This window comes from Candoia aspera, chromosome 7 (genome assembly GCF_035149785.1).
Source record: "Candoia aspera isolate rCanAsp1 chromosome 7, rCanAsp1.hap2, whole genome shotgun sequence".
Classification (NCBI taxonomy): domain Eukaryota; kingdom Metazoa; phylum Chordata; class Lepidosauria; order Squamata; family Boidae; genus Candoia; species Candoia aspera.
The window spans coordinates 9,050,194-9,073,588 of record NC_086159.1 but is presented as its reverse complement, the minus strand read 5'-3'; the positions used below and the strand labels follow the sequence as shown (position 1 = coordinate 9,073,588).

Genomic DNA, 23,395 nt, shown 5'->3' with positions numbered 1-23,395 from the left:
TTATGATTTTCCCTCTTTCCCTCACAAACAGGATTAAAACTTTTCTTCCTTCCACATAGTGCATCTGAAGCAACTCCAGATTAGTGCTAGAAGATGGAACAGTTCTATTTCTAATGCATAGTGAAATCATGGACATATTATCTCTTAATGAAGACTCAGAAACTTAAAATTGGAAAATTTTGTCATGTTCCACATCAGGCTTAGGTGAAATCAGGGGAGATGGTCTGGGAGGGCTCCCTTCAGAAACCCACCAAAAGAGAGGGTTACCACCAGGGGCTTTTTCCACTTCGGTAAAACCAGGTTCACCCCAAGATCAGGTCAGCATCAACCCTGTTTGTGTTTAGAAAGGCTGATTCCCCCCCCCCCCGAAGTAAAAGATTTGAGGTTTGGAATGGCTTTCTTTACCGAACAATAATTTATATATTGTTATTTATCATATTGTTATACTGTGGATATTACGTTGTTCTATTTTAATTATTGCTGGATTGGAGAATATGCTGCTTAGCGTCAGTTTACAACTGAAGCAGCCTATTTGAGAAATAAGCAAACAAATACAGGTAAGTTTGCATCGTTTCCTCCTCTGAATAGTACGCACAGAGGTAGAAATTCAAATTGAGTAGAGATCATTCTTTGTGTATTCGTCTGAAGTGAGAAATAAGGGGTCACTGGTCTATCTCCTCTGTGAGCAGATGGCTAATGTTTATTCCGCTCTATCTCCTGCCAGACACAACGGGCATTTTTAATCAAAGCCTTATACGTGCTGTACGTACCCAAGTCCCTTCTCTCCCAATATAATCCCAGAAAGCTAGCAACCCGGGGGCCGACTGCAATCCTTCAAACCGTTTGGACAACAGCTGCAGCCTCATTCTTCTAATCCTATTACACTAAACAGACTTTCTTCTCAGACCAATCAAAAATCTGCCACTGTCACCCCCCCTTCTCAAACATACAAGGTTTCCTAACGTCCTGCATAGTCCAAAGGCTGGCTGGGGTAGGTTACTGTAAAGCAGAACCACCACACCCAGTCTCTAGTCCAGGATAGGCAGAGCCTATTACTGTCACCACAAGTAAGTCCAGTGCTTAACTGAACTCAAAGCTTCAGCAACTTCCGAGTTTTCATGAGAGAGAAGACTTTGACCATTTTTCTACCAAATTTACTCCTGGGATCCTCCGTGACCCGTCTGCTGGGAGCAATATATCAGGATGATTTTCACACTTCCTTGCTCAGTCATACAATTTTGGAGTCGAGGCAAAGAAAAAATACGATTTGCAGGGAAAGGGTTCTTTTCCAAATCCCTAAGATGTTAATGTGGAGTCATGGAAACATTAATAATGTGGAATTTTTCTCACGCTAAGACACTAGAGGCATCGCCAGCCCAAAGGGCCATGCTGTCTTACAAGGGGCTATTGGGGCTGGCTGGATCCTTCCCCGTTAACGTGGCTGAGAGGCAAGTGCAACCAATGGGCTGCTTGGGGGCTAAGGAGAATTGGCTTTCCCAATAAAGTGCTTAATTTTGGAAGAGAATGAGTGCCTAAAAGAAACACCTCCTCTCCAGAAGCCAAACTGGTGCCAGCCTTGTTAATTTTGTAACTAGCTAGCAGAGAGTAGAATAGCAATTTGGAATCCCTCCAGGATGAAGAAATAAATTGGTATCAGCTTCTCCATACGGATATATTGTGCACTAACCCACCCTCCTACCTTTCCCTTACCAGGGAGAGTCTTCCAACTCCTCTTCACAGCTTATGAAATGTCAAGGGAAGCTGGAGAACCAGTTAAGTCCCCGGAATAAAATGGGTTCAAAAATCCATCTCCTACTTCTTTTTTTAAAGAAAGATACACTCCCTTCTCTTTTATTGGGAAAGGGTCTCCCTAACAGCAAGCCTCAGCCAGATAGAGGTGAAAAAGGCCCTCTCAGTGGACCCCCAAACGCGGGTTAGGGTTAGGGTTAACACTTAGATTGCTTTGATCAATGGGTCTCTTCCACACCACAGGCCTCCCAAAAGACAAAAAAAGATCGAACTAAATGCAGAATCACCCTTTGAGTGGAATTTAACCACCTTTTCCCCACTCAGAAAGTGGGGTCCCCCAAAGATGGACTGTGAAATCAGTCCATCAGTCTGAGAGACCAAATCCAATGGAATCTGGGAAACCAACTTCCCCAAAACCAGTCAGGGACACCTTTTCCGACTCACACGTTTTACTCAAACGTGAGCCCTATTAAACAATGGTAAAATACAGGTGACTCCGCAGTCGCTTTGCAGAAAAGGAGGGGGCAACTGTGAACCCCTTTTCTAACCGGCCAATTTTATTGAGAGGCGTCAGCTTTTGGGAAACGCAGCTCGCTTCTTCCAAGGCGAGTGGGATCCAAAGGCGCCGGCTTTCGGGCGCCACAGCTCGCTTCCCCAAAGCCCCTCCTTCATCTGACGAAGCGAGCCGTCGTTCCCGAAAGCCGGCACCTCTCGACAGAATGGGGGGGGGGGGATCGACGAAGGGGCTCCCGAGCGCCTCCTGATTTTCTGCAAGTCACGTCGCGATCGGCCTCGTGGTCCTGAAGGGTGATTCGGAGCCCGCGGGCCAGAAGTGGGGCTCCCCGGCGCGGGCTCCTCCGGTGGAGCTCCCCGCCCAGGGGGCCGGGCCCGCGGGCCTCGGGTGATGGGGTGCCCGGGCGAGCAAGGCCGGCGCGGGGCCTAGCGCGGCCTGGGCGGCGGGCGGGTGGGGGTGCGCGCGCGGCGCCCGGGCGAGGCGAGGCGAGGCGAGGCGGGGGCGGGCGAGGCGGCGCGGGGCCCCCGCGTTGCTGCGGCTGCGCCGGGTCTGGCGCGCGGCGAGTGAGGAGCTGCTGGGAGATTGCGCGGTAGGACACTCACCTCAGAGCGGCTGCGCTGCAGCGGGCCTGCGCCGTGGAGCCGCCGCCAGGCAGGGCAGCGGGGGCGGAGGAGGAGGAGACGGGTGGCGGCGGCGGCGGCGGGCGAGCGGGCGGCGGCACGACGGGCGGGCGGGCGAGCGGCCTCCGCGGAGGGAGGAGGAGGAGGAGGAGGCGGCAGGGCGGGCGCGTGCCCGCTCGCTCGCTTTCTCGTCCGCGCGCGAGGCCGGGCCTGTTTGCGGCGCTGAGGCGGCCCGACGCGAGCCTACGCTCGGGCCTATCGCGGGCGGGAAGGCGGCCCTCGAGTCCGGCGGCGGCGGCGGCGGCGGGAGCAGCACCAGGCCGGAGGGGAGGGGAGGGGAGGGAGAGCAGAGGAGGGGAGGACGCACGGCGTGAGCGGAGGCTCTGCGCCGCCATGATGGGAAGGGCGAGGGGCGGGCGTCGCGCTTCGCTTCGCCGGCGGCCTGGCAGGGAGGCGAGAGGGAGGCCTGGCGCGCCACGAGCCCTCCGGGCTCGGGACGGAGGAGGTCGTGGGGCAACCTGTGGCGGAGCCTCGCCTGGGTGGACGTCTGGCCGATACGCCGCGCGGTTGCCATTTTGAGAAGGACTGTGTCGTCGTCTTTGGGCGGCGGCGGCCATGTTAGGAGGGTCGATTGTGGGGGGAGAGAGGCGGGAAGTGGAGCCATGTTCGGGGGGTCGTTGCGAAAAGCGCCACTCTTCCCGGTCGCCATGTGCAGAAGGCCCGCTGCAGCCTCGACGCTTGGAAAGGCAACTGCGGAACTGACCCCCCAGGGGAAGAGGAGGGTCGCACCCCCAGCAACCCCAACTGCTTTCCTCTCAGGCGCCTGGGATTACGATCCCCGCCATCCTCCACAATCCTGGGACCGAGATCGCAAAAGTTCGTAGGGAAGCGGCTTTCGGTTGTCAGGAGACTCAGCAACCGCAGAACTTCCCCCTCGCTGCTTTGAACCTTAAACGAGCAGCCGGGTTCACACAACCTGCTAACCCGCCAGATCCCACCCAGGTTAGCGTATTGTGTGAATGCAGCCCTCTCCGACTGACCTGGCCAACCCCTTGTTCCAGATAACAGCCAGTGCAGCAGCCCACCGTCGTCAATGCCTGGGACCCGAATCCGGGACTTGGAGAGGACCGGCCCAGAGGTCTGGACCATCTTCTGCTGACTGTCAACTCCTTACAGGTGTCTTCAAAATTTTGATGGTCTTATTGGACTGTTGTCTTTTTTTGGTGATCTGGTCTAAGTCTTGAGAAAGACACTTTATTTTTACACTGCAGCTTTTCACCTCACCAAAACCGGTAATGTTTCATGGTATACCTTTCAATAAAAGGCTGGCCAAGTATTTTGACCCTGTGGTCGCCCATGTTAATCTTGATGCTAACCTGGCCTTCCTGAAATGGCTGTGCTTTAGATGTGAAGGACTATCATCCCATAATCCTCAGTGAGCACAGCCAAAATCCCAACTGCAATTTATGAAGACGCAACTTTGAGGCTGTGGGAACAGCCATCATGCATGTTACAGCTTGTTTCACAGAAACCTGAGGCATGCATTATGGCTTGTTTTTCTATTGGGCAGCAATCAACAGCACATCTTAATTTCTAGAGACACCTTAACAGCAGTTAAGCTGCACTGGCAAAATACCTGTCTGTCTGCCTGGGTGGCAGCCCAGTCAAGCTAACAATTGGCTGGGTAAGTATATGCGCAAATACTTCTTGTTTACTAAAATAAGTGGATATTTCTATCTTCTTGAAGCATCAAATGATTTAATAAAATGTTACAGCTCAGCTTTGTGTCACTTGTGCTTCTGCGTATTAGTCAGTGCCCAGGCTGATTGGTTACTAGAGTACACTAGTGCCAGGGCAGTCCTTGACCAGAAAGGAGTTCCTGGTGCCTCCTCTCCCCTGCCTCCATTAGCTAGGTACATAAGACGCTGCAGGAGGCCCAAGCAGGCTCCTGGTCCACCCCAGAAACCTTGAAAAGCATTCAAGCTCTGTGCATTAAGGAATCAAGGCTCTGGCTGAAGTTTTATTACCTCCAAGCAGTTTTACATGTAAAAAAGTACAATTTGGAAATTAAGTTAACAATGAATACAAGTATTTTACTATCAACTTCTGCATTTTACATTTCTTAAAATTGTCGTGTTCCCAGTTTTGGAATAGCACTGCACACTTAGGAGAAATCTTAAACCAAAAATACTCTCTCTGCACTGGGGCCACTGCAGAGTAACCACCTGCAGCTTGCAGCCCTTGACAGTAAACCGGCCATTTTTGCATACCCAGAGAAACCCCCGGGAGCCTATCAGAAAAGTTTGGTTCTGGGGTGTAGAGCAGGCAGGATGTGACTCAGCAACAAAAAGGCAACTAACACATTAGCACCAGGAGCCTCTGGTTTCTCTTAAACCAAAATTCAAACAGCTAGATTGGGGAAGCAGAGAGGGTTACTTGTAGCTACCCTGATACATCTGGAAAGGAGGTGCCACAAGACAAGCCGCCTCCAGAGTGTGGGAAAGCCTGTCTGCCTTTCAATTTAGCTGCTGACCTAGGAATAAAGAGAAGAAGCAGGGCCAGAGTGGTTGGAATGGTGTCACTTAGCTCTTCAGAAGTTCAGTCTCCCTGGGCAAGTTTGCAGAAATACCCAACGCTTTAGGATATTACAAGGGTGTGGGTTGCACCCCAAAAACAGGTGCCTAACTGGCCCTGGAGCGCCTTCCGCCTCTTGGCTTGTTGGACTACCAGGCTAATCAATCTATCCCTCCATCCTCCTTTTGTCCCCATCTACCAGCTTTCCCCACCTTCACCTCTATGGTCTTCTGTGGGCCATCTTGTTACCCTTTCCCCCTCCAGCCACGCCCACCTTTGGATGCTAGCAAAAAGTGGCACTGATCAGGGGGAGAACGCTTCCAGAAGGAAGACAAGCTATTGCAATACATAATCCCCAAACGTTAATGTAAACTAGACATTTCAAAAAACTTGTGGATAATCCACAACCCATAACAAAACATGTCTCTTTGAATGAAGACAGAAGAATCAGAAATAAGCAGGGCGGGTGCACAGTAACAATAATAGCCATAAACCAGCTGATTGCCTGCACCGTTTCATCGCATTGTGCATGCAAGGGAATGCTGTGCAAGGAACATGACAGTACATAGTGGTCAGAAGCAGACCCATGGAAGAAGGATGCGCCTCAGCATTCTTATCACTAGAAAAGTACGAATTGCATTGTAAATCGAGGTGATGCACCGTACAAAAAATGGAGGAGGATCGGAAGCAAAGCAGCGGCCTAAAGAGTCAAGCTGGGTGCCACAAACTGCACTTTGATGCCTTGGCCGCTGTGCTGGCATTGTGACACCCCTGCTTCCCGTGGACACCCGTGGCCTCTCTCTGTATCAGCCGAAGCTCTCGTGTCTTTGTCAACCCATCTGTCAGAACAATGCAGCAAAGAGGAGAGAGCTGTTCTTTGGCCTTAACCCCATCAGCTGGGCCTGCAAGGACCCCTTTCTGCAAGAGCAAGCAGAGCCTCCTTTTGGCACACCTTGGGGAGCCTTCGGAAGGCCTGAGGAGGATCTGCCAGCATCCTTACAACTTCTTGACTGGCACTGCTCCTCCCCACTTTGGTCCCATTCCCTGATGTGAAAAACGTGTCTAGCCATGGTTTGCCTCCCAGTGGTCAGTTGGCAACTGTTCCTTTATTACTGATGAGATTTCCAATGTGATGTTTGAGGCCCGAAAGTGATAAGAGCTCTGCTGAGAAATCAAGGCAGCAGCATGAACCTATCAACCTCCCATCTTGGAGAAAGTCTTGCGGTGTGGGCAAATTACATTTTCTCCTGTGTATGAAAGTCATCTTCAAACATCACAGCTCTGAGCAACATGCACCTATTCAGATCTAGGTAGGGATATACTGGACATTTTCCTCCACTGATGCAGTAGTAAGGAATATTGCTTCTTTATCTGTCACAGTAATAACATAAGACCAGAACTCCAGCCCCACCATGGAGCAACAGCCTAGTTAGGGGGAAATGTGACTTCCATTCAAGCCAAGATCCAGCCAGGAATAGTGCCAAATGACATAAATCCATGCTGCAGAATCCCCTGAAAATGTCGCAGAGGATCCAGAAACACACTCAGGAAGTTGGTCTGGTTCAAGGCAAGGAGGGACCACCCTTCTGCCTTCCTTCTGGTCACCTGAACAGAGTGGGGGGCTAGGTACCCATACGCTGCCTTGATGCTCAAGGAAGCCTTGCCGGCAAGCATCTACATAAAATCCTGGCATGTCTCAGCAGCTTGGTTTAAAGAATGGAGTCCTATCAGCCCTGCAGCTTTTATGGAAGAATGACCTGCCCTTGAAGACCCCCTGGCAACTAGTGCAAGACAAAAGCAGCTGCATTTAGTGACAAATTGTAGGTTATGACATAATGCAAGAAATATGTATTAAGTATTTAAGGCCTTCTGTGATGCAAAACGTGCATACTTCACGTATGCATGATGCCATCCTGCCACACGTTGGACATTGGGGCTCGTAACTGAGACTGCTGCTTGCGCTCTGGATCCAAAGCAGGTGGCAGTGGGAGCTTTGTGAAAGGTTTCATGTGGCAACGAGGAGGCCCACGCCAGATGCCACAGCAGGTAGCTCAAAGCAACGTTTACTTCATCAGAACCGAAAGCGTCCTTATCGCGAGAGGAGAAACCCGAGATGATTCATTTAATGCCCCCCGACAGGGGCCTTCCATCTTGCCAGCTCCCTACTTTTTCTTCCCTTTCTTTTTCAGAGAGCCAGGCCACGGGAAACCACGGAACTCCAGGCAGGCAGCAGCGTTGTGGGCGATGTAGTAGAGGTTGAGCATAGCCGTCGGGCTCAGAATATCCACCTCCACTGCGGCCTTCTTTGATTTCTTCCCACTCTTGCCTTTGCCCTTCCCCTTGCCCTTCCCTTTGCTCTTGCCTCCCTGTGAGGGGGGGGAAGCCAAAAACAAAAAATCCATCTTGCAGGGCACTACTGGGGTGCATCTTCCCCAGGAATCTGACAATTGCCACTTGTTCATTATTTCATTGCCTGAGGCAGCCCCTGCCAACTTTGTGTCCGACAGTCAGACTGGCTTGGCGTGATGTGACCCAATGTATCAGGAGGGCAACAGGCTGGGAGAAGCTGGCCTTGAGCTGCAGAGTAGCCAGTTAAATCAGTTTCTCTGGATGCAGTTCTTCATGCCCACCACGTTCCCCAGCATGGTTCCCTCTGGAGAGACACCCAGCTAATGACATCGCCCTCCCAGGGGTACTTCACCCACCAGGATAGAAGTGAAGAGTGGGAGCCACATGCCTGGGGTTCTTTTGGCCCGGCTGGGTCCCATTCTGCCCTTCTGCACTGTCGGGGCAGGTACAGGTTCACAGGGCCACAACAGCAGCCTATGAACAGAGCATGGGAATCCTAGGCACCATCCAGAATTAATGAAGGGTCACTGACAAGCACGACAGGGATTATGCTCGGCTCTCCCTCGCTCAGCAGCGGCCAACAGCAATCTTATCTGCCTGTTCTACAGCTGAAGCACGGGGGAGGTATACATTACCATAGTTTCATCCTTTTATTGAAGTGAGCTGGTGACCATTCTGTCGACTTTCAAAGCAATACCGCTACGTCAGATTCCAAACACAGTATCTGCCATATTAAGGAAAAAGAAAACGGGTAAGGCCCATGCATTGTAGAAAAACAACAATGCAATTTCTGATAGCAGATGATTGCAATACACCTTCCAGAAAACTGCAGGTTCCATCTAGCACAAAATCATTATTTTCTATGTAATACAGATAGTCATTGCCTCTTTTTTTTTTTTTAGATTTTTATCCACCCTTTTTTCATAACAACTCAAGGTGGCGAACATACTCCTCCTTCCTCCTCCTATTTTGCCCACAACCACCACCCTGTGAGGTGAGTTGGGCTGAGAGAGAATGGGTCACCCAGCTGGTTTTTCATGCCTAAGGCAAGATGAAGTCACAGTCTCCTGGTTTCCAGGCCAGCACCTTAACCACTACACCAAACTGGGTCTCTCTGCATTCAAACGTGCATTACATTCATCATGAGAACCTTAAATGCTTGGCTTATCAAACTTCTGAATTCTTAGAAGCTGTAGCCCCTTGTATTTTGGGTGAGAAAAAGCGCACACCTTCCCAGGATTCTTGGGCACTGAGAAGAAGAATTGGGGCACAGCTGGAGAAGGATCGAGAGATTATAGACACAGTGCAAATGGTTATAGGCCCTTGGCCGGTTACAAACCTGGTCATTGTATTTCCAGAGCGTACAAAGCTTGGTTAGCTTTTTGTGGTTTAAAATACAGGCTGTGTGAATAATTATGATCTAGTGTATTCTGCAAACCAAGAATACTGTATGGGTTAATTCAGCAACTGGGTTAAGCATGTTGTGGAATATATCCAACTGCAGTGAGAGAAATTCTGATCTTGGCACAGAGCATCATGTTGAGCAAGAGTCTGAAACGCACCTTAAAAGAGTAATCTCACTCCAGATGACTTATGATCCAGTTCTTGCTCCCTCATCTCTCCCCAGAAACTGCCTTAGGAGATGCTGTGCCTAAACAGGAGGATAGGTGTGCCCTAGAATCCCCTGTAAATAATTGCATCAGTGATAAGTGAGCAAGACACTTACACAGCACTGAAAGAGTCACTTGTTTTCTGTAAATAAATATGCATGTTCTGGGGCACACAACTCCCACACTATCAGAATAGTCTGTAACTCTCTAGCACTACTGCACATTGAGCCACAGTTCCAAGTTTTGCTGAGTGGCAATGTGAGGAAAATGCCCTCAAACAATTATGGCCTTTTTTTTAGTGAGTTTGCTACACACTCTAAAAGCAGTGGGTAGAAAGTCCTGAATATTATTTTGGTTTTCAAAATGAGTGGGAGGCAAGGGTGCTTCTTTTGTGACACAGTTCCAACACTTTTAGCACCTCACTAATAATAAATGGTTCAATGGGAATTGCAATCCCAGCATGGAGAAGCATCAGAAAAACACCTGATACAGGTCGTCCTCGCTTAACAGCCATTTGTTTAGTGATGGTTCAGACTTATGGCGGTGCTAAAAAAAACAACTTACGACCAGTCCTCACACAGCCATCGCCATATCCCCGTGGTCACATAATCACAGTTTGGGCACTTGGAAACCAGTTTGCATTTATGTCTGTCGCAGTGTCCCATTGTCATGTGATCACCATTTTCGACCTTCCCATCCAGCTTCTCACAAGCAAAATCAATGGGGAACTGTGTTATTTGCTTAACAACCATGTGGTTCGCTTAACACCTGCAGTGATTCGCTTAACAACCACCACAAAAAAGGACATAAAATCAGGTCAGATTCACTTAATGACCACTTAGGAACCCAAATTCTGGTCCCAATTGTGGTTGTTAAGCGAGGACTACCTGCAGTTGGATTCCCTTTCAAGCTGAGCCTGACTCAAGATAACTTCACGAAGTCATTTATGTAGCTTTCTTAGCAGCAATATGGAAGTGATGTCCCTTCCTTCAAGGGTTGTTTTTTTTTTTTTCAAATTCAGTCCAACCCCAAGCCCTGGATTTTCTACTGGTCTCCCACCCAAGGACCCACCAAAGCTGGCTTTTTTAAAATCAGCCACGCTTGGTTAAGTGCTGCCACTAGGTGGACCAAAAATATAACCGCCTTCTCAAATATAAAGTGTTGTTGTTGTTTATTCGTATAGTTGCTTCCGACTCTTTGTCACTTCATGGACCAGCCCACGCCAGAGCTTCCTGTCGGTCGTCAACACCCCCAGCTCCCCCAGGGACAAGTCCGTCACCTCTAGAATATCATCCATCCACCTTGCCCTTGGTCGGCCCCTCTTCCTTTTGCCCTCCACTCTCCCTAGCATCAGCATCTTCTCCAGGGTGTCCTGTCTTCTCATTGTGTGGCCAAAGTATTTCAGTTTTGCCTTTAATATCATTCCCTCAAGTGAGCAGTCTGGCTTTATTTCCTGGAGGATGGACTGGTTTGATCTTCTTGCAGTCCAAGGCACTCTCAGAATTTTCCTCCAAAACCACAGTTCCAAAGCATCGATCTTCCTTCTCTCAGCCTTCCTTATGGTCCAGCTCTCACAGCCATATGTTACTACTGGGAACAGCATTGCTTTAACTCTGTGGACCTTTGTTGTCAGTGTGATGTTTCTGCTCTTAACTATTTTATCGAGATTGGTCAATGCACTTCTCCCAAGGATTAAGCGTCTTCTGATTTCCTGACTGCAGTCAGCATCTGCAGTAATCTTCACACCTAGAAATACAAAGTCTTTCACTGCGTCTACATTTTCTCCCTCTATTTGCCAGTTATCAATCAAGCTGCTTGCCATAATCTTGGTTTTTTTGAGGTTTAGCTGCAAGCCAGCTTTTGCACTTTCTTCTTTCACCTTCATCACAAGGCTCCTCAGTTCCTCTTCACTTTCAGCCATCAAAGTGGTATCATCTGCATATCTGAGATGGTTAATGTTTCTTCCAGCGATTTTAACTCCAGCCTTGGATTCCTCAAGCCCAGCATGTCGCATGATGTGTTCTGCATACAAGTTGAATAAGTAGGGTGAGAGTATACAGCCCTGCCGTACTCCTTTCCCAATCTTAAACCAGTCCGTTGTTCCGTGGTCAGTTCTTACTATTGCTACTTGGTCGTTATACAGATTCTTCAGGAGGCATACAAGATGACTTGGTATCCCCATACCGCTAAGAACTTGCCACAGTTTGTTATGGTCCACACAGTCAAAGGCTTTAGAATAGTCAATAAAACAGAAATAGATGTTTTTCTGAAACTCCCTGGCTTTTTCCATTATCCAGCAGATATTGGCAATTTGGTCCCGAGTTCCTCTGCCTTTTCTAAATCCAGCTTGCACATCTGGCAATTCTCGCTCCATGAATTGCTGAAGTCTACCTTGCAGGATCTTGAGCATTACCTTACTGGCGTGTGAAATGAGTGCCACTGTTCGATAGTTTGAACATTCTTTAGTGTTTCCCTTTTTTGGTATGGGGATATAAGTTGATTTTTTCCAGTCTGATGGCCATTCTCGTGTTTTCCAAATTTGCTGGCATATAGCATGCATTACCTTGACAGCATCATCTTGCAAGATTTTGATCAGTTCAGCTGGGATGCCGTCATCTCCTGCTGCCTTGTTATTAGCAATGCTTCTTAAGGCCCATTCAACCTCACTCTTTAGGATGTCTGGCTCTAGCTCACTGACCACACCATCAAAGCTATCCCCGATATTGTTATCCTTCCTATACAGGTCTTCCGTATATTCTTGCCACCTTTTCTTGATCTCTTCTTCTTCTGTTAGGTCCTTGCCATCTTTCTTTTTGATCATACCCATTTTGGCCTGGAATTTACCTCCAATGTTTCTAATTTTCTGGAAGAGGTCTCTTGTCCTTCCTATTCTATTGTCTTCTTCCACTTCTGCACATTGCTTGTTTAAAAATAATTCCTTATCTCTTCTGGCTAACCTCTGGAATTTTGCATTTAATTGGGCATATCTCCCCCTATCACCGTTGCCTTTTGCTTTCCTTCTTTCTTGGGCTACTTCTAGTGTCTCAGCAGACAGCCATTTTGCCTTCTTGGTTTTCTCTTTCTTTGGGATGTATTTTGTTGCCGCCTCCTGAACAATGTTGCAAACTTCTGTCCAGAGTTCTTCCGGGACCCTATCTACTAAGTCCAGTCCCTTAAATCTATTCTTCACCTCCACTGCATATTCCTTAGGGATATTAGTGAGCTCATATCTAGCTGATCTGTGGGTCTTCCCTAATCTCTTGAGTCTGATCCTAAATTGTGCAAGAAGTTTGTGATCGGAACTACAGTCAGCTCCAGGTCTTGTTTTTACCGACTGTATAGATGTCCGCCACCTTTGGCTGCAAAGGATGTAGTCAATCTGATTTTGGTGTTGTCCATCTGGGGAAGTCCATGTATAAAGCCGTCTCTTCGGTTGTTGGAAGAGAGTGTTTGTTATGCAGAGTGAGTTGTCTTGGCAAAATACTATCAGCCTATGTCCTGCTTCATTTTGTTCTCCCAGGCCATGCTTACCTGTAATTCCAGGTGTCATTTGACTGCCCACCTTAGCATTCCAGTCTCCCGTGATGAAAATAACGTCTCTTTTAGGCGTGTTGTCCAGTAGGTGCTGCAGATCCTCATAGAACTGCTCTACTTCAGCTTCTTCAGCATCTGTGGTTGGGGCGTATATTTGGATCACTGTGTTGTTAGATGGCTTGCCCTGAATTCGAACTGAGATCATTCTGTTGTTTTTTGGATTGTATCCAAGCACTGCTTTAGCCACTTGACTATTAATTATGAAGGCTACTCCATTTCTTCTGTGGTCCTCTTGTCCACAGTAGTAGATCTGGTGGTCATTTGATGTGAAGTGGCCCATTTCAGTCCATTTCAGTTCACTGACGCCCAACATGTCTATCTTTAATCTTGACATCTCCCCAATAACCACATCCAATTTGCCCTGGCTCATAGATCTTACATTCCAGGTTCCAATGGTGTGTTGATCCTTAGAACATCTGATTCGCCGTTCACCGCCAGCACTGTCGGCCGCTAGCCGTCCTTTCGGCTCTGAGCTAGCTGCATCATCACGTCTGGGGCTAATTGAACCATCCTCTGTTCCTCCCCAGTAGCATTTGACCATCTTCCGACCTGGGGGTCTCATCTTCCGGTGGTATACCGACATATCTCTGGTTGTACTGATCCATTTAGTTTTCATGGCAAGAATACTGGGGTGGGTTGCCATTACCTTCCCCAGGGATCGCATTTAGTCTGACCTCTCTGTCATGACCTTCCCGTCTTGGGTGGCCCTTCACGGTTTAGCTCATGGCATCATTGAGGTGCTCAAGCTCCAGCACCATGACAAGGTAACGATCCTTTGCTGAAGCAAATATAAAGTCGCCCCTCACAAAAACTCCATAATGTCTGCCTATGAACGAGAATGGCTATCATTTCAACCACCTTCCGTGATCAGTATGCCTTTCTAACGTATTGTTTATTTGCATGTGAATTTATGATGTGCAATATTTCATAGTCATTCCTCAATCTTATTCCCAGGTCAGTTTTCAAACAGAATGCAGTAACGAAAACAAAAATGTCCAGCCACAAAGCCAAGAAAGCAACATAAAAGAGCCGGTGGGGTTGAAATCTAAATAGTTCAGAAAAAAAAAAGGGGGAAGGCTAAGCAGGCTGTGGCAAGGAACACTTCCTCATGGCAATGGCACAAATCCTCACCAACAGCGTTCATGCAGGCCAGTGTTTCTCGACCTTGGCAACTCCAAGCTGCGTGGACTTCAACTCCCAGAATTCCCCAGCCAACTGGCTGGGGAATTCTGGAAGTTGAAGTCCACGCAGCTTGAAGTTACCAAGGTCGAGAAACACTGGTGCAGGTATATGTGGCAGAGATCTCTCTAAGGGACTCTTGGCCTAAGCTATAAGTGACATCATCATCATCTTTTATTAAATGTAGATGCTGCCTGACTCCCAAAGTACAGCCAGGGAATTCACAACACCCAACCCCAGGCCAGGCTCCTTCTGCCCTGATGACACCCTATGTGCAAAGGACAGGACCCCCATGATTGTGTCATCTGAACCTGCCCTGATGTCGTAGACTGTGTGATGTCAGTCCTCCTGCCTGCCAGGAGAAAGGGCGGGGCTCCCGAACTCCCTGCCTCCCATCCTCCAAGGCAGTGGCTTTGCGGACTGGGGCTGCTGAGAATCGGGGCTCGGCAGCCCCATCCTGGACCCCAAGCCCTGCATTATATTTATTTGACATCCAAGCCGCAGCAATGTTTTGGACCCAAAGGGGCTAAGGTGAACCCTCTGCTTCAAATCCAAAACATGGGGGGAACCGAAGAAAGCAGGATTCCATTCATTGAAATCATGCTGGCTGAGTTCAGACAACACACGAAACCCGGTTCCTGAGTTATTCTACTTTCTGCGGGTTTTGGGTGGTACCTGAGACCGCAGAGCCACCGACCAGGGGATATGAAGGCTAACTGGATGACCCACCTGACCCGGCTAAGTCTGTTGTGTGAAAGCAGCTGCGGAAGAACAAACCGGGTGACCAACTTCTTCTCTCCCCTCCTGGAAGCAAAGCGTTCAACTTTCCCCGTCCCGCTGAGCGCCCATAACATCCCCAGCGTGCCTCCGACCCCGCAACCCCGATTCCCATGTGCTCCGCGACACGTATCTCGCCGGGCCACGGCGGAATGGACTCACCCGCTTCCGCTGCCCAAAGCGGAACGCGCCGCAACCGCCACAACGACCGCCCAGTTTGGGCGGAGCTTCTCTTGAGGGGGCGGGGTTTGCCGCCTTCTGTTTGTCCCGCGGTTAGCCCCGTTGCCATGGGGAAGCGGGAGGTCCCCGCTCCCCGTGGCTAGGAGACGAGCCGCGCGACCCGGGAGCGGGGGGAGGAAAAAGAAGGCCTGCGCGTGCGCAGTCAGCAGCAGCTGCGGAGGGAGTCTCGGTACCTGGGTGGAGTCTCGGTACCTGGGTGGGAAGAGTACGAAACAGGCGGGAGCGCTTCGCCTCGGTCCTTTCCGCCGCGTGGAGAAAAAGGGCGGGGGAGTGTATTTTGTTGCTCTCTTTGCAGATTGGGGAAAATGTGCATTTTTCTGTTATTTGTTCCAAACCTCTCTGATCAGAAACAAAGCCTATTTAATCATTCTACTTGAATTCTTTCTCGCCTCACGGCAAAAATGGAGGCACACCTTCCTATATTACTATCACAATGGGTTTTTTTTCCTTCAATCTGAAACGGGACCCCATTGTTCTTTCAGGCTCCGATTTATTTAATTCCTCCTCAATGAGCTTCAACCCCCGGCCTGTGAAATGTCCACCACCAAGACATGAACGTCGCTTTGCCTCCGCCTGGATCCCCCATCCTTTATCTGGTTCAGCCTGGAAATTCCTTTGGAAGACTTCAGCATTGACCTAAGTATTTATCTTTCCAAGCTCAACCAATGTCACTGTTTGGGCCCTGGACCCTGTAAAGCTCAAAAATGTCAATGAAAAACGTGCAAGAAGTCTGTGAGAAATGCTTACCCATCCAGCAAAACCAGGGCTATCTGCAGGGTATGGTCAAAAAAGTCAAGATAGCAGCTACAATGGTGTGATCAAAGTTTTACAAACTCAGCAAGAGTCCATCAAAACCAGGGCTGTCCACAAAGCTAATATGGCACCATGATGATGTGATCAAAGCTCTACAAACCAGCAAAAGTCCAGTGAAACCAGGGTCTGGTTAAAAAAGTCAAGATGGCACCACCATGTGACCAAAGCTCTACAAACCAAACGAGAGTCTAGCAAATCCAGGGCAGTCCACAGGGTATATTTGCTTGTTATTTTATGTGTGGACCTTTGTTCACACCATCGCAGCCATCTTGACTTTTTTTGACCATACCCTGCAAACTGCTCCAAGCAAACCCCTTTCAAATGAGACATTTACATCTTCAGCCCTGGGCACACCAGGCCTGCTAGCATTTCATTCAAATTATTTCACTCCTCCTTTTCCTGCAGATTTTCCCAAGCAAGATTTGCTGATGGCTGGAAGCTTGATTTGGGGGTTAAAAAGACACAATTCTACTTCTTTCGGCCAGTTCTGATCCCATTAAGAATCACCTCTTGCAAGGAAGGAGACCTTGCCCACCTTGGTTCCTAAATTTTAGATATTCCGTACAGCATTCATTGCAAGGGTCTGGTTTAAAATTGAGTGCCTGTTTGCACACCCATAATCTAAATTCCCTCTCTGGAGGAAGGCGAATGACATTGTGTGTGTGATGCCTTCAGACAAATGTCACTGCCATACCTCATCAAGCATTGAAGGCACCATTTGTGTGATGATGTCATTGGATACATGACATCCTATGGGTATTTTCCAGTTTTGCACGATGCACTGAACCATAATCTAAGCATATAGACTGGGGTTGCACAACATTTTATTCATTATTTTATTAATCAAATTTATCACCGCCCATCTCCCAAAAGGGACTCTGGGCGGTTTACAATAAAACATAAATAAAAATATAAAACTGTAAAACACTATAATACACAATAAAATAAGTATAATAAAAACCTCGATGGCTGGAAGTTCTCAATGAGCTTCAACCCCTGTCCTTCTAAGAAACTAACCATCCCCAGGAATGGCTACTCTCCCTCCCGCCCCAGGCATAATTACAGAACCAGGTCTTTAGTTGTTTCCTAAAGTCCAGGAGGGAGGGAGCCCATCTCACTTCCAGGAGAAGGATATTCCAAAGGGCAGGGGCTGTTGCAGAGAAGGCCCGCCTCCTGGACCCCACCGGGTTGATGTGATGGGGAGGAGATGGTCCCTTAGGTAACCTGGACCCGTGCCATGTAGGGCTTTAAAGGTGATAACCAACACCTTGAATTGGACTCGGAAGCATACTGGCAAACAATGCAGCTCGCAGAGCCCCCCATCCCCAAAACCCTAACAAGACTTAAAAATCAACAAATTTGGCATCTTGTGCAAATGCATCAGTTAAGGCCTTCTTTACATTGCCTTGTTAAGCATGCTGTGTGAATACTGCATGGTTTTGGATCAGGGCTGATTAAACGGTGGCTCAGTTAATCAATGATTAAGTGTAGTTTGCAAATGTAGCATTCGGTGAGGCATTTATTTCTTGTGTTATACAACAAGAATTATAGTTATACTGAGGCCTTGTTCTAAGGCTGACTAGGAATCTGCATTTAAACAGGTTACATTTAACAAGAAAAATTAATTCCTATATTCACAATATCTTGACTTTTCTTCTACCTTTTTTTCAAATTGATAATACAAAACCTTCTGCCATCTCCAGGAATTAATCCATAAATGAAATAGACTAAGAAATTCAACCTTCAAACTTAGCTGCCACAGATACTCAGAGACAAAAACAGAAGTGTTTCTAACGTGCCTGTCAGACTCCTTTAAATGTACTTTAATGTGTTTTAATTGCTAGGGCACAGCATACTACACAAATACAACACTAGTGTGGCATTAACCCAAGCTTAGGGGTGGGGTGTTGTTTGAACACGGCCACGGTGTGGCACCCCACACGATGCCCCTCTCTTGTGACGATGATGCTGTAATGAGCATAAACTCATTAGAAAAACATCTTGGCTTATTCTCTTTGCAAGATGGGAGTCCTGTCCTTGCAGCTTGGATCTGGCCATCCTACAGCAGACAAAAGATGAGGAACGGATGCAGGTTTCCTTCGTTACATGCTGTCTAAGGCACAACCTCCAAGTATGTAGTTCATACAAATACAATTCTAGCATCTGAACATCCAAGTTGCCTTTCAAAACAGTGACTTCGTTCACATAAGAGCCTAAGCCCAGCTTAGCATTAACCATGTTTAGAAAGCACTGAGCTAGCAAATGGATTTAAGGTTCATTCAGCAAAGGACATTTGGGCATTGTTCATCAGTCTCTTTCCTTTTTCTGTGGTATTCCAGAATCCCGCATGCTCGTCCATGATGGTGCGATCAGAACTGAAGCCATCATATGCATAGAGATGGAAGGCAAATCTTCTATGAACCTTTTCTTCCAAAACAAATTGCAAATTCCCTATTTTTTTTAAAGCAGAAGCAGCAAAGATGCTACCACAGAAGTGGCTCATTTTGCAGATGATCTTGTCTCCTATATACTGTAATTTTCCAGGAGACTAATGGTTCCTCAAGCATAAGGTAATCATTATTCCATTAAAGCCACATTTATAGACTATGGGCAAGGAACTAGGTTTGGATCATCTGATAATCCAAACTTCAATAGGGCTTAACTGCCTCATGCAAACACATTTGCCATCTGGCGCATGAATTTCGCAGCGGTTTTTTTAATCTATGTTGAGTCAAGGCAGAAGAAGAAACAGGAATTTGAAGAAGAAGGAAGCAAGCAAGCAAAAATGATGAATTTCTACATTTATTTTTACTAAAAGTGCATTTGTACTAGTAGTTACTCCTGCGGTTACTGCTTTGCAGTATTCACTGCAGAACATAACCCTGCTGTAGATTCATTTGCATATGTTTCATAGTAAATTAATCCAGCATTTCAAACTTGTCCAGGAGCTCTTACTGTAGTTTAAAATGCTCTCCCATTGTTACTGTGAAAACACCGGTAGTTATTTTTCCATGAGCGTGTGCATGTACTCTGTGTGTGTAAAACAAATACTTAAACATATTTAAATAATCTAAAGAATAATACATTTTAAGAATAGATTTTATTCTTGGTTACACCTTGTGCTTAGAAAGTAGACTGGAGTAATACTACATTTCCTTGAAAAATAATTTGTGAATGCAACTTGCATTAGGAAATAAACATGCTGTCACTGCGCAGGAATAAAGAGAACACCTGTATTGGGGGATTTGAATGCATTTTGACAAGTAGCTATGAACAAATGTATTGTGCAGTACCATATAGTAAATATTTTACATGCTGCTACAATTTTTTTTAAAAACCAGGTATCTAATTTCCAAACAAGGTAAAAGTAATTTTGTTTCACAAAAAATGTATGCTCTGCAATAGGATTTAAAACAAAATTGTGCTAGATTTTTGTACCGTGCAAACATTTTCATAGATTAGATAACATCTGGTCTGCCGTCATGTCAGTGAACTATGAACCAATTCCTGAAATTTTAAGTCCACATATCTGCCAAGTTGCTAAATATATTCCCTGCATTTGTTTGTTTCTTTAGATATGATGTAACATGTGAGAGTCTTTTTGTGCCTGTAAGAGGGAACCTGGAAAATACATCCAGGCATTTTGACAAATGCGCTTACTGATGGGCTGGAATGAAGAAAGGGAGAAATAAAACCCTCTTATGGTACTTGTATTTTACAGAGAAGACTGTTCCATGTTACAAATCCTGCCAATAAAAGTGTCTCTTATACTTATATAACCACATGTAGCTATACATTCAGACATTTCAGAATACATGCATGCTTAGCTCTTGTCTTGTGCTCATAGACCAAACTTGGCTTGGCACATCGCCCTTCTGCTCCCTCTTGCTACCTGTGTTTGTTGCATGAAGTCATACCCAGAGCATGAAATAGTCCGCGGGGGAGCCCACGTATCACCGCTAAAGGGCAGGTCTAGGGATGTGCAAAATACTCCTTAAATGTGAACAAGCAAGCAGCAGGGCTGGCATGCTTCAAAAATAATTCAAGCCTTCTGCAAGCATGAAAGTAGCCTGGTGCAGGGCTGCAATAGCTGGGAAATATTCTTTTAATATATACAGGAGGAATCATGAATATAAGATGAAGAAAACTGCACAGTGAAGTGTTTATACTGGAGATACACAAACAGCCCTAATTCATCATTACATCCTCAAAATACTTTTAAGAATACTGTTTTCTAGTTAGAGACTCATCCTCATGGGTAGTTAAGGTATTCTTAAATACAGTTGGGGGATATTTATTTAGCTGAAACAAGTTGCTTGATGGAATCAGCAATGGATTGTAGCTAGTGAAAGAAGTGACTTGTGGTGTCACAGGTCTTAAAGGTATACATTTGCCCAGGTATCTTCATATAGAAACTGCTCATAGTTGGGACCCAAATCTTGGACAGATACGATGTGTAGTAACCCTTTCACCAAAAGCCAGCATGGAAGGAAATCCATCATAATAAGATCTTTAAATACTTATTGTGTAAGAGTGATCAGGGAAAAGGGTTGGAACATGGAGTTTTCTCTTTGTTACAGGCCCGTTTACAGTAGATTGAAACGCTGAGGGGAAGGGAGAAGATTTAGCAAAGCTGAGAGCATTCTGTCCGCAACCTCATTGCAACTCATTGCAGAAGGACGTCCCCAGAGAAAAGAATCTCCTCTTTCCCGCCAGACATACAGCAGCACCTATTGTCTGAAACACTGAGTTCAAGTCCTGTTCCCAGCGCCCTCACTGATAACACAACAGTTCTTCCCAGTGAATGGGCTGGGAAAACACTTCTCTCTCTAGCCATAGTTCATACGAGTAACAGAAATCTTCAGGAAGTTCTAGCTGCTGTCCCAACACGCTCTGAAGACAGTTGTCTACTGGGGAAAATTCAGGGTCCTGCAGCTTATCATACCTCCGGCTATTAAAGGCTTCGATATGGGCTCGTAAACTGCATTCTTCTGCTTGGAAGTCCCAGGGTCGAGCATCAATATCTACACGCCAAAAACACACAGAGAGAAAGTAAGGCAGTTTTTCTTGGGCTATGGATTGGATGGAAAAGTGACCACAGAACGTTCAATCAAGGTCCACCCTTTTAGGGTGCTGGGAACCTGTGCAACCCTCACCATTGCCATACGCCCAATCGTCATTCATGCGGTGACGCACTTTCTGGTAGATGGCGGACATGGTTTTCATGTTGCTCTTCCGCCACTGGCGTCCAAGATACTTGGTCTGGATCTTCAGCAACTTCAGGACGTAGAGCTGCATCATAGCTTGCTTCACCTTCAAAGCACGTTTCAGGATGGGAGCAGACTTAAAGACCACAAGCATCTATCAAGATACCAGACCGGAAGAAATGAGATCAGATGTATTTTTTAAAAAACCTTAGAATATCGCCATACAAATACAACTAAAGAGCATACAAGTGTACAAATACAATAGCGTACAAATACCATTAAAGCTTTCAGAGGGAGAAGAAGGCAATACAACATGTTATTTCTGATGCAATTACAGTAAGTCAGTGACTTGCCAGATAGACGAGAAATCAGTCGTACCAAGTGCTGTTTCTCTAACTGTATTTTCTTTATTCTCTACATCAAATTAACAAATTTATCTCCCACAGCATGACTAATTCCGAAATCCAAGTTTCCTTGTAACTTCAAGAATGTTTGAAAGCACTCTATAAGTGAATAAATATTCATCCCATTTTTGTATTTCCTATTCTGATTCATACTGGAGTAAAACTGGGTATATCAAATCCCACCTTTAATATTTCTGTGTTCTTCCCTTAAAGTTTTAAAGCTCCATTTTTAGTCAAGGCTCACAAGTGGCTACTGTCCTAACTTAGAGCAAAGTACCACACTGAGACAGTGAGTTGGTCTCTAGTGTTTACTGAATGCCCTAGCAGACAGAAACTCCTACCAAACTGAAGGAGCGTGGGAAACCCACACAGATAAACCTAAAACTCAAGGCGGGTCTGCTCTGAGTTTCTTTGAAGGAAGGTTCAAAGCCTCTAAACTACGCGTGTGTTTTTCCCCCTGGATAGGGGCCCCCTCCTGCTCACCATCCATACTCATGACATCTACACAGTTTATAATTGCAGGAGAATTCAATCAGTTATTTATTTTATTTATTTATTTAATTTTTATCCTGCCATCATCATCATCATCATCATCATCATTTTATAAATAACTCAAGGTGGTGAACATACCTAATACTCCTTCCTCCTCCTATTTTCCCCACAACATCAACCCTGTGAGGTGAGTTGGCCTGAGAGAGCCCCAAACTACTTTGACTCTCAGAAATATATTTCCATAAAGATGTAGTATACAGAATGCTCTTCTCACTGTGTGTGTGTGTGTATGTGTGTTTTATTAATAAAGATAATCCTTCCCAAATTGGTGCCCTTGGGCATATTGGCCTACATCTCCTAGGAAGGACGAGCGACTTACCATTGTCCTAGAATGTTTCCATTTGGTCAGTTTGTTGAGAATCCTCAGAAGATTGATGCAAGAGAAGAGATTTCTCCAACAGAACTGGTTGTTGGCTCCTGCCTCCTTCAGCCAAGGAAAAGTGACAAATTGCAGCATTCCACTGAAATAATGTTTCACAACTAACAAACGACTATGACCACCAATCATACAGGAAATAAGACAATACCACCACTTTATCAACCAAATAAACAAGGCACCAGTCACTAGCAATAAAGCATCCACCCACAGGACCATCTCATTGAAGCTCATGCACAGCAAAAGGACACATAACCCCATCCAACCAAGGCACCTCACATCTCCAAAACTCGTCTGCTGATGATGTTGCCTAGTAGGGTAATGAAACACCTAGAACCTAGATGCCAAGCTCAGAGAACTTCAACAATGCAATATGACAAACGAGGCATCAAAAACTTAATAACTTCTTGCTGCAGTCAGCAGAATGGGTGAGCTAGTTTTCTCTGAGGGAATTCTAAATCCTTTCCCTGCATTGTTTGCTCACTGTAAAAAGCCTCCCCAAAGCTGCTATTAATCCCCCAAGAAGAATCAGGTACCCATTTTTCCTCTCTGAAGGTCATAGAACTTGAAGCAGGGTTCTTTAAAATCAGATCACTAGTAATATGGAAGGGGACCTTTGCTCCCTTCATCCACAGTCACCACCCAGTTCAAGAGGTCTGGGCACACAGACACTCCATTAAACTGTCATGGGCAGCTGGGCTTTAAAAGTTGCTGTTGTATATCAAAGGAATAACCATTCATTAATCAGTAAGCAATTAGCATCTCATTGCAAAAACTGCCACTAGAGGTCATAGTTGTTTCAGATAAGAACTGTCTGGGTAGCAAAGAATAATCCTC

The 23,395-nt window shown here is 46.4% G+C and overlaps 3 protein-coding genes across 5 annotated transcripts in view; all 3 read right to left on the bottom strand.

Moving 5' to 3' along the window:
- The window catches only part of NRF1 (nuclear respiratory factor 1), a 61,756-nt gene extending 58,798 nt beyond the window's left edge, over positions 1-2,958 (bottom strand). Inside the window, exon 1 of one of the 3 annotated variants that reach the window (XM_063307936.1) lies at positions 2,866-2,958. The gene's annotated coding sequence lies outside the window, so the exon portion shown is untranslated. The remainder of the gene's footprint in view (positions 1-2,865) is intronic. The other 2 variants (XM_063307937.1, XM_063307938.1) reach the window with 2 other exon arrangements.
- Positions 2,959-7,504: 4,546 nt separating this feature from the next.
- SMKR1 (small lysine rich protein 1) lies at positions 7,505-8,568 on the bottom strand. Its single transcript, XM_063308093.1, has 2 exons — positions 8,442-8,568; positions 7,505-7,823 (listed from the first exon to the last, which is right to left on the bottom strand). The coding sequence occupies exons 1-2, from the start codon at positions 8,442-8,444 to the stop codon at positions 7,620-7,622; spliced, it is 207 nt and encodes a 68-aa protein (XP_063164163.1). The 5' UTR covers positions 8,445-8,568; the 3' UTR covers positions 7,505-7,619.
- Positions 8,569-20,750: 12,182 nt separating this feature from the next.
- Positions 20,751-23,395, bottom strand: part of STRIP2 (striatin interacting protein 2) — a 37,713-nt gene continuing 35,068 nt past the window's right edge. The window contains exons 21-23 of the mRNA XM_063308811.1: positions 22,502-22,606; positions 21,176-21,380; positions 20,751-21,043 (exon numbers count right to left, since the gene is read on the bottom strand). Coding sequence (XP_063164881.1) covers positions 20,793-21,043; positions 21,176-21,380; positions 22,502-22,606 — 561 coding nt within the window. The 3' untranslated portion in view covers positions 20,751-20,792. The remainder of the gene's footprint in view (positions 21,044-21,175; positions 21,381-22,501; positions 22,607-23,395) is intronic.